This window comes from Propithecus coquereli, unplaced genomic scaffold (genome assembly GCF_000956105.1).
Source record: "Propithecus coquereli isolate 6110/MARCELLA unplaced genomic scaffold, Pcoq_1.0 Scaffold65, whole genome shotgun sequence".
NCBI lineage: Eukaryota > Metazoa > Chordata > Mammalia > Primates > Indriidae > Propithecus > Propithecus coquereli.
In genome coordinates, this window is record NW_012152507.1 from 6,028,420 (window position 1) to 6,039,583 (window position 11,164).

Here is an 11,164-nt window from a genome sequence, read left to right on the forward strand (position 1 = left end):
ATTATTTGATATTTTTTCAAGGTCTGTGATAATTTTAATAAGTATTAAAACTGCTGGTGGAGTCAGAATATTAGTTCCCATGCATGTTTTTCTGTTTTCTTTTTGTTGTGGTGGTTTGTTTTCCATTTTGGTCTTGAGAGAGGAGAAAACCTAGCTGTACTTGTGTCCGAGTTTGCACCTGTGGGCCTGTGGTGGTTTGGGAGCTGTGGCTCCAGGGGTTCTGCAGGTGATGAAGAAAGACATCCCTTGAGTCCAGCCAGCCCTGAAGCTTTGTGTTCTTCCTGCAGGCCCATTCATCAGCGTGGTCCTGTCAAAGCTAGAGAACATGCTGGAGAACTCTTTACATGTTAATTTGCTGCTTATTGGGATCATTACTCAGCTAGCCAGCTACCCCCAGCCACTCCTGCGCTCCTTTCTGCTCAACACCAATATGGTCTTCCAGCCGAGCGTACGCTCTCTCTACCAGGTAAGTTAGCTGAGCCCACATCCTTACCTGCTGATTTCTTGGGTGCTAATTTGCAGGGCTGCTTCTCTCTTTCCCCTTGTTTAGTTTTTCAAAAATCCCTCTGTTCTAATTCATTTGTGTTCCTTCCCTGTCCTATTAAGCTGGCTGTGTAGATTACTGTAGACAAACTGCAAAACTTCATTTAGTTTGATGTTTTGAGGGTGTCCTACCCAGAACACCCAGGCAGTTAAAAATGAGCAAATGCTTAATGTCGTAATAGTTCCTGTAATGAGGGCTGTACCTGAAAGATATATTGATAACGGGGGTGGAATTCCATTGTGAAACATTAACATCATTAATGCTGTTTTTGACAGGTCCTTGCATCTGTGAAAAACAAGATTGAACAGTTTGCTTCTGTGGAGAGAGACTTCCCGGGACTCCTCATACAAGCCCAGCAATACCTGCTCTTCCGAGTGGACATGTCCGACGCAACCCCTGCAGCACTTACCAAAGGTACATTGCGTCCCTTCATTTCCCCAGACCTCCTGCTGGTTTGAGTTCACAGATGCTGCACTGGCTCCTGGGTCTTAGAAGTATCTGAAGATACTTTCATTTTTACCCAACAGGGGGGAGCCTCCTTTTCATGTTCTTAAACCTAAGCAAAGTTCTGCCTTGCTCACATTTGGCCTATTACCTCTTTGGAGGGTCTAGCAGGTCATTTGTTTTCCTAACCAAGAATGGTTCCAGGAAGGAGCTGATGTGTGGCATGTCGTCTAGAATATATAACACAGCACCTGTGGGCTAGAAAGAGGCATTATGTGTATTCCCCGAGCCATTTTTTGGTCAGCCCTGTCCTGAGGAGGGCATCTGTTCTCCCCAATGTTTTCAGAGGCTCTTGGGCCAAAAATAAATGTGCTCCAGAGCTCTAGGAGGTAAAAAAAAAAACTGTTTGTTTGTACTGGGAGAAGTAAAGTTTATGTTCAGCCTAAAATTCCCAAGAGTGCCTTTTTGTCAGCTCTAGAGGAGGTGTTTGTCAGCTCTAGAAGCCGTGTGCGTGGGGGAGGGAGGAGGGTGGGTGCTGAGGAGAGAGAGAGTGGTCCTGCTGTCTGCTGGGCCCACAGGGCACTGCTGCTTTGCCTTATTTAAGCTCTGGTTGGACAGATTTGATGACTGTTGTCCGCTGAGCTGTGACTTACGCCTTGGTGGGAGCAAACTAGGAAACGCCCCATATTGCATTGGCTTTTACTTTCCCTTACATGGACAAGTCAGGCTTCTTTGTGGCAGGTGAACAATGGAGAGAGTAGGACTCCCTGTCCTGGGCTAAAGCAAGTGATCAGAAACAAGATTGGGAGTGAGAGGCAGAAATGAAACTCAGAGCAATTGTTTAACCTTTAAAAGAAGCCGAAAAAAAAAACAACCCAGAACTCTGAAGGCCTGATCCTTCCTCTGTGTAGCTGTTTGATCTTGGTCGCTTTGCCTCACTAGGCCCCCTGTCCCTTGACTTTTAAATGAAGAATGTGTTCTCCATCTCTCAGATCCATTCTGGCTAAAGCCAGAACTTGAGTTGTGATGAGCTGCTAGGGCACTGCAAGGCAGAGTTTGAAAGAAAGGGAGGCCATGGCCACTGGTAAAAGAGGGGCCAGGCTTCGAGCTCTTGGACTTTGAGAAAAGCAGGCAAGGCCATTCGTGGAGGGAAAGAACCCCCCACATCTCCGTGGGAAGGTGGGCTTCAGGCTCCATGTGGCCTCTCTTAGCTACATGGATGGTCTCTAGGAGCTGAGTTTCTTCTGAACAGAGAGCATGCTGCTGTAACTCACCCTGTGAGAGAAGGTGTATCAGTTAGCTTTTGTGTGTATCAAACCACTGCAAAAATGCAAACAACTGCAAAAATGCATTGGCTTTAAACAAAGCCATTTCTGATTGCTTATGAGTCTGTGTGGTCATGTGGGTGTTTTCTGACCCGGGCCAGGCTGATTTTGCCTGGACTTACTCGTGTGTCTGCTGTCAATGGGCGGCTGGATGTCTAGGATGGCCTCACTCACATCTGTGGCTCAGACCCAGAGCTCGTACAAGGTCAATTCTGTTGCGTTCTGTTGGTCAAAGCAAGTCACAGGGCCTGCGCGGATTCAAGAATGGAACAAAAGCCCCACCCCTTGATGGGAAGAGCTGCAATGAATTGTGGCCATTTTTGCATCTCCTAGACAGAAGGTGGCTGCAGTCTCTTTACATTGTACTTCAGGCCTGGTCTTCATTTGTATTTTACAATTTATAAAGTGCTTTCCCAGGCAGGCAATTTTTATTGTCAAACAGCACTGTGAAATGGGCAAGAAAGGTGCCCTTGGCTTCATTTTTGTATGAGGAAGCTGAAAGGAGAGGCCCAGGGTAGTCAGCCAGGATCATGAAGCTCAAGTGCCTGAGCCGGTCCTGCCTAATTTAAGGAGACAAATGCACACACACCGAGCACTGAGCCTTAACCAACACGTTCAGGAGGGCAGTGGGGTCGCTCACATCTTGGGTTTGTGCCAGCTACAGACTGTCTGGGCCCATGGTTGTAAGATGTGTGCCCAGGGGAACTTGTTCTCACCTCATACGATTGTCAGATTAGTCAGCTGGGGTCAGTGCTTTTTAAGAAAGGTCTGTGACACTCAAGGAACTTTGACTTCTAGGAGGACGCTTCTCTTGGAATGTAAGACTTTCTCCTTATAACTGAGTTTTTCACATTAACTTCCTCACTTCTTTCAGGTGAGCAAAGTGACACCCTTTGCCCAAGGTAAAAAAATCTCTAAGCTCACAGAATGGGAAATATTCCTATCTTCTTGTATAAAGCTGACTTCTGAATCATTTGCCTATAAATGCACCAAATCTGGGTCCCCATTCTTACTGTGACACAGAGCAATTTATAATTAAGAATCATGGTAATGGGCCAGTTTCCAGTGTCTGTATGCCGTGTCCTTTGCCTAACACTGCTGCCAGGGAGAGGAACATGTAACATCTCTCTCTCCTCACTTCTGAAATCTTCCCAGCATTAGTCTTGAAAACCTTTTATTGCAGCTTTTCAGACCCAGGGCAGCATTTCGGAAACCATTCCTAATTCTGAAATTTATTTGTGCTTCCCTTCCGCCTGCCTTTTTCAGGTGCCCATGCGTGCCTGTTGGACCCTTTTATGAGGGGTGCAACTCAGGCCCCTGCAGTGGTGCTGCTCCATCACGCAGACCCTGTGTGCCCTTTGCCACCTGGCAGCCCTGGTGGAAAATGAGCCGCCGCACTTACGCTTCCAACAGCAGTAAAAGCCCGTGTGACCACTGCTCCAGAGCAGGCAGTGTCCTGGTGCCAGCTGCCACATTATTACTCTTGAGGCTGCTGGTCTCTGAGGTTTAGCCACTTGCCAGGCTTTTCTTTTTCTCCTCAAATACTTTCTAAACCATAGAGTTGAATACTTCAACCTTGAATTTTCTTATATTCAAAGTCTTTTCACTGATCTCTAATTCCAGAAGGGAGGGAAGGTAGGTAATAGCCCCATTTCACTGAGAAACAAACTGAGGCATTACATGATTAGCTCTGGTTGTCAGGTTGGGACCATAACCCAGGGCTGCTTGCTTTTGAATTGAGAGCTTGATGGTACTTGGTGACACACTGAAAGGCCAAGACCCCAAAGGAGAGCTGGGTTGATATGTCCCAGCTACTGATGGAGCCCCTCTAAAGATTTCCCCCACTAGTCCTTGATCTCCCCGCTGGGAGCTCTCCTGCCTTCATTAGTGAACACAGTTTTGATTCTTCGTTTCTAGCTGTGTAAATGAGCCTTAGCGATGGCACTTGTTATTCATGGACCAAGCTAGATGAATGAATCACAAAAACCCTTTATAGAGGAGGAGAAGAGTGGATTGGAAAGAGGAAGGTGGAGATGAGGAATGTAAGCAGCTCCAGGGAGGATCAGGAGTGGGGAAGACTAAGGAGGTCACTCCTTCACTCATTCATTCAGCAAGTGTTTATTCGCTTCTGCTGTGAGTATGGAAGTATGTTGGGGTTGCAAAAGATAGTAATACATTATGTGATAGGGATTCAGCCTTGAGAAAGCTCCATGTCTAGTAGAGGAGACAGAACGTCAACAACAGTGAAAGGCTGAAGGGCAGTGCTGGCCTTCGCTGATCACTAACATGGGGGTGGGAGGCCAGGACAAGGAGTAGGAAACTGGAAATGCTCTGTGAAGTTAGCGGCAGCTGCACTGATGATGATGTGACGGCTGACACTTATCTAGAGGTCCCTGTGTACTTCGTACCTATTGACTCATTTAATCCTTACAACAACTCTATGAGCTTTTGACAGGTGAGGAAATTAAAGTACAGAGAGGTAAAGCAACTTGCCTGCAGTCACTCAGCCAGTAAGTGGCAGAGTCTGTGCTCCTAACCACTGTACTAGTGCTTCTTAAGGCAGTAAGATTTAGGTGAACAGAGACACGGGGCAGGGAATTCCGGGTCGGGGAATGAGCCCACACAACACTAGTCTTGATCTGGGAGTGGGGTCCACAAGTGTCCCGTTCTCCACTGGTGTGCAGGTCAGCTTCCTTCCTGAGCTTTGCGGGGCCCTTTGGAGAGCTGCAGGGCCTGGGGCTCTGGTGGGGATGGGGAGGGGGTGGTCTCCAAGGTTGACAGTGCCTTGGTGAAGTCAACCCCTTTGTCCTCACTCTGTGGTCAGGGAATGTGGTATCTGCAGAAAGGTAGCAGAAGACAGATTCTCAACTACTTTTCCAGTTCTTTATGGCATTAAAGCTGTGATATGCCTTAATCTAAAAGGATATTTAAAGCAGTAAAGTGGAGGATTTTTTTTTAACACTAAAGACTATAGTAGTGAGATGTGGAAAGTACTATAAATGTCAAGAATTTTTAGTACTGCAGTTAAGCAACACTCTGAGAAGAGTGTTGAAAAATGGGACTGAATTCTAAAAAAGCAGCCAAAATAATGAGGAGCTTGAATATGATGATTTATAAGGAGTAATGGGACTATTTGTGTAGGGGCAGAGGAAGGCATAAATAATTCCTACAAATATTAATATATGTGGGCTGGTGATGTTCAGGAATTAAATAGGGAAGTTGAACCATTTTAATTAGTAAAACTGATTTGATAAGAAAATACAAATCACTTGACTATGTTAAAGTTTGGGCTCATATCATCTTAGATCTTAGTTATTGAAACTGAGATGGAAACCCCTGGAAACCCTCTTCTCCATGGTTGCAAGAAGTTCTTAGTCTGTTCTTACCAGCCCCCAACTTCCTCTCCATTATTTCTATGGATCAAAAGGAATCTTCCACTCTCCTTTTATATAAAAGGTTAGAGATCTTGTTCAGAAGGAGATTGGGGGTCAACAGGGAGCTCTAAAGTCTGCAGCAGCAGCTGCAGAGAACTCAGAGTGGCTCATTTAACCCAGCCTCCATGCCGTGGCTCTGCTGTGTGGTCAGGGCTAAACAGGCAAAGGGAGAACGGTCACCCCATGCTGGGAGGCTGTGAGAGCAGGTGGAGTTCCTTGTCATCCCTAAATAAGCATCCTGGTGAGCTAGGTCTTCACTTGGTCGATGCCAGTGGTAGGAGATACCTTTTTCATTTTTCTCCCCCACATTCTAGGCATGGAGGGCTCTTGACAGACCTATATTCTTGCCACAATTTTTGCGTGAAGTTTCTTATACAGGATTTGGGGTATAAATCTCATATGGAGGGTATCCGTTGGGCAAATATGTGTGTCATGTAGTGCTCAAGGGCTGTCTTCAGGATTTAACCAGTTAATAGGAACTGCACCCGTGATCGGACACCTCCACCACCCTGGCCCCTCAACGCACACACTTCACTTAAGAGGGTGGACAGAGGGCTATAGAGGGTCACCACGACTGTCTTCTTTCTGGTTTCAGATCCCATTCAGGAGGCTTCTAGGACGGGAAATGGCAAGAACCTTCTGGATGGTCCTCCAAGAGTACTTCAGCCCTTCCTGACAAACAGAGGCAGGGTGGCTGGGGCCCCCCCAAGCCTGCCCCTGCCTGTGAGGAACACCATGCTGGCCGCCGCCCTCTTCCCTGAGTTCCTGAAGGAACTGGCTGCCTTGGCCCAGGAACACTCCATTCTGTGCTACAAGATTCTGGGTGATTTCGAGGACTCCTATTGTTAGCTTTTTTTTTTTCTTTTTTAAAAAAAAAAAAATAGAGGTTCTTGTTTTATAAGGTTTTAGTGTCTTGACTGAATGTTAAATGCAAAGCTGCTTACAAAAATTTCTACTTTGAAATTTCCTGACAATACTTGATTTGCGGGAGGGGAATTTTCTATGTATCTCCTCTCTCTCGTGCCGGGTCTTTCCACCTTAAGTTGTGTAGAATGTAAGCCTCATAAGCTGATTGCTCCCTTGGTGGTTTTCTTTGCTCAGTTTTTCCTCCTTGCATTTTTTGGTTGTTATTCTCCCCGCCCCCTTGAGTCACTCATCTTGCAGCTCAGATTGCATCAAGTTAATACTGGGGCTCAGTGATTTCTGGAAGTGCTCCGTGTCAGAAGGCTGGCTCTTCAACAGCACACGAGGAGAAACACACCTGCAGCGGCGCAGATGCTCCGGCTGCCTTCTGCATTTTGGCCTCCATTTTATAAAAGGGAAGACTAAAGATGGAGCCCCCTTGCCTCCACACATAAGCACTTACTGTACGTCCCTTTTAACTTTATTCCAGGACTTGTCTTCTGCCCAGCATGTGTTGCTTTATGGTGCAGGCAGGCAAATCCACCAGTCTCAGCTGTCTGCCTGGGAAGTCAGATGTAGCTGGAGAGAATCTGGGATGCAGAGAATTTTTCTTGTTGCTTGGGAACTTACTTTAATAATTATGGCACTACCTAAACACTGAATGTAGCCTATTTTAGTAAGATTTGTACAAAATTGGGTATACCTATGCAAACTGTTACTTTGGTTTTCAGGAGTTTGAGCAGATAAAGAAAGTATGGTATTACATACTTATATAAGAACACAGCCATCATTATTTTTTAAGTGTTTTATGATAAGAAATAGATTAACTTGTGAAGCCATTTCATAGTGGGTTTTTCAGGGGAAAGTATGGAGTGGGGGAAAAAGATAAACTAAATGCACTGGTAATTATTTAAAATTCTGTTTGCTTTTGCTAACATGTTGCACTTTGTAGAGAGACAGGAAGTGTATAGCCCACTTTGGGAGCTGGGATATAAATGCAAACCGGTCTCAGGGCGTCCTGCAAAGCCAAGTGCCTGCTGGGGACTTGCTCCATGTGGAAGTGCTGCCTTCTGAGTAATGGGGTTCATTAGAAAGCCCCAAAATGCTGTCTGTATTTATTCAGGCTGCTCCAGGAGACATAATTATACTTAGAGCCACAACCATGTTAAACCACCACCAAGGAGGGAAACAAGGAATAATTGTGGGCTAAAAATGAGACCATAAACAACTGATATTTATGGATATTAAATTCCACTCTCCTCTATTTTGGGCCCAGTTCAGCAGATGAGAAGCAAGTAATGAGCATGCCCTCCCTGTTTGGAGGAAAATTGGAAGACCTGGTTCTCTCTCTCTCTTTGTGGGCATCTCTGCGGAGCCCTAAGGCAGCGGCGCGTCTGGAGCTTGCGCCTTAAGAGCGCTGGTTTGCTTAATCAGGCCCCTAGCGCACAGGACAGGGAATGGAGGAGAGAATCACGTAGAGCAGAGGCTGCCCTTTTGTGCTTCAGGGCTCTTGAAGCAGCTTTGTAATGAGAGATTGAGAACCAGCCTGTAGCACAAAGACACCTGGAGATCCTGCCTGGGCGGGGTGAGCTGTTAGGAGGAAGCCTCGCAGTGGTTCATAACATAAGCAAGAAACTAAAGACACCTACCTATTCATCACATGTTTCTGTTTGTCTTGAGAAGTGGTTTGCTCAGCTGTGGTGCAGCAGCCAGGAGGTATGAAGCACGGCAGACTGGCCTGCTCTTGGCTTCCAGACGCCTGCTTGTATCTGCGCTGCCCACACATCTCCATCAGAAAAGAAGGTAGCTTAAGGTAGAGAAAGAACAGTTAAAGATGGAATTTAAGTTGTAGATTATTATCCTCTTTGTTTTGCACAAGTATTTATCTTTTTGTTTGGACTTACCAGGTCACAGAATGCTAACACCACATCTGGAAACTGTGTTATTTGGCTTTTTGTTTGATTTACACCTCTCTCCATTATCTGGTGGTGGTGTCAGTTCTTTCTGAGTCTGTAGTACTTTATTACAGGACACCATGGTTCCTTTGTGCAAGGTGTCCTTTGGGAAAGAGATTGATTTTGTGCCTCTTATTTTTTTCAATAGGTACTGAAGCAGACTTACTTTAAAGGAGGACAGAGATGACAGGCAGGAAAATGGAGCTTCCCATGGTGGGGTCTGGCAGCAAATTCACACGATAACCCCCCCTAACTTCCTACTTGGAATTGGAAACTGGCTTATGTTTCTGAATTCACCGCGGTCTTCCTCCAGAGGGTTGTATCAGGCTTTTGCAAAATGAAGTCAGAAAATCGACCTGGAAATACAGTATAGGGAATAGAAAAGCCAGTGCAGTTGAGTGAAATAACCAGAAGTGGGTTGTTCTGGGCAGGGGATGGACATGCCAAAGAAAAACAGCAGAGACCTGAGGCTACAGATAGAAGAGCAAATCCTGAAAGATTCGGGGGAGTGAATCTTGGTCTAGGCAGATACGAAGACACCATGTAGCAGGCAGGTGATGCTGGGAACTCCTTAGCGGGAAAAAAGTCGTGAGAAGCAGAATATTCCAGTCCTAAGACAAATAGGCGAGGCCCTTAGAAATATCTTTTTGTGAAATGAATTTTGGGGAAAAATTTTTAAAGATGTTTGGCACGCTTAAAAATGTGGTCTGAGAGTGTGGACACTTCTCCGTGTGATAGGCTTCCACATCAGCTGCTGTGCTGCTTGCTGGGAGAACATGGGGAATAGAGGAAGAGGAGGCACAGGACTTTGGGGCAGCCCCGGGGCTGGCGTCGCTGTGCCTGGCCCACTGGGCCTGGGCAGTAGAGGTGAGTGAGTCAAGGGTTCCTGGAACAACGATGCATAATTCAGGGTCTGATTTAAAGTCCTAGACCGAGTAAATTTGGTGGCTCAAAACATATGAGAGCACTGGGATATTTAAAATTGATTTTTGGAAATGGCCAAGTAAATGTTTTTAAAATTTTAAACAAAGAAATTCAAACATAATTTCATGGGGGTAAGTTGTAATTTCCCAGCCATGAAATGGGGATGCTGGAATAATCAATTAAAGATGTGATTTTCTTTGTCATTAGATATTTCCTTTCCCGGTATTTAGAAGAATTTTGAAGTTGTCCCCATTTTGCTTAGTATTGTTTCGGAAAATACTTTGATGTGCTGAGGTTGGAGTTGATGTCTCTGTTATATAGAGGGAGGATGCACTCAGTGCTTTTACAGGTCCTTAGGAGGCTTTTATTTAGGTCAGATACACTTGTTGGTTTTAATCCATTGAGATACATGGAGCCGGGGTGTTGTCAGGAAAGCATCCTCTTATGAAGAGAATCTACAAACAGGGTGTGTGAATATTTGGGTTGCCTATTTAATTTGGGCAGACAGGGGTACTCCGGGTTGAAAGCTGTTTTCACTTTCTCTGAATCAGCTTGGCCGTAGTGGCCATGTGGGTTGATTCCCAGGTCTCTTTAGAGGTTTAGGGTTGTGGCTGGGCTGCCCCTTCGGAATCTGGCTCAGTGTGTCTAGGTGGCCTTCAGTAGGGAAGCAGTGGCCCAGCAGGGGTGGGACCTGCACTGGTGTGATGTTAAATATCTGCATGTGCTCCAGTTCTCATTTAAGGGCAGTTCAGTTTAATTGCTAATTAGTAGCCCCGTGTTTATTGAAATGGCTGTCATGCTAGCTGTTTTTATGAAACACTTTATTGCAGGACAGCTATTACTGCATGTGCTATTTCAAGTCACTGGGCTGGGCCAGTGTCATGTGTGGTTGCCGTGAACCTCAGCCTGCTTTGCACTATTTGCTCTTCCAGGAAACCGCAGTCCTCTTGGAGCTGAGGCCAATCAGCTTGAAGTGATTAAGAAAACCTTCTAGGCCCCTTCTTGCTTCAGCTGTCAGTCTATAAATCACATAACACTAATTCCCCATCAAAGAACAGCTTAAAACAGAACACTGTCAAGCCAGTTTATATTCCACCCTTAAATCACATCCTTGAGGAAACATTTTAAGAGAATGGAGTTGACTCTTTTTTCTTTTCTTTTTCAATGACCATCATAAACCTAATGCTTTAGAAGGAGCTCTCAGAAGACTAAGAATGGTTTTCAGGATAATTTTGCCTTAGTAAATCCTCTCGATGTCCAGGCATTTATTAGGCCATTACTTGTTTTGGGAGGACAGATTACCCCGGCAGCTCATTAACTGGATAAACAGGGCTTTAGTGAAAGATTTTCAGTGAGATTCTTTAGGACAGAGTGGGGGAAGCCTTCAGTTCTTTGTCCTTTTACATGTTGAATCCTAGAACAGATGATGATTTTAGCGAGGACTGACCTTTCCTATCCTGTCAGGTCACTATGAATTTTGCTCCTGTCTTAAAAGATGTAAGTAAACCTAACGCTGTCACCCACACAAGTAACAAGACTGCCAATAGGATTCCATCAGCATGAGTTCGATGTGCATTTCAGGCATCTTTTGGGGAGTTTGGATTTACTGTATCATTTTAGCACTCAACAAAAATG

General features: G+C 45.4%; 1 protein-coding gene across 1 annotated transcript in view; it reads left to right on the forward strand.

Moving 5' to 3' along the window:
* The window catches only part of FAM160A1 (family with sequence similarity 160, member A1), a 105,635-nt gene extending 99,039 nt beyond the window's left edge, over positions 1-6,596 (forward strand). Inside the window, exons 9-11 of the mRNA XM_012660018.1 lie at positions 288-466; positions 820-958; positions 6,343-6,596. Coding sequence (XP_012515472.1) covers positions 288-466; positions 820-958; positions 6,343-6,596 — 572 coding nt within the window. The remainder of the gene's footprint in view (positions 1-287; positions 467-819; positions 959-6,342) is intronic.
* The last annotated feature ends 4,568 nt before the right edge of the window (positions 6,597-11,164 follow it).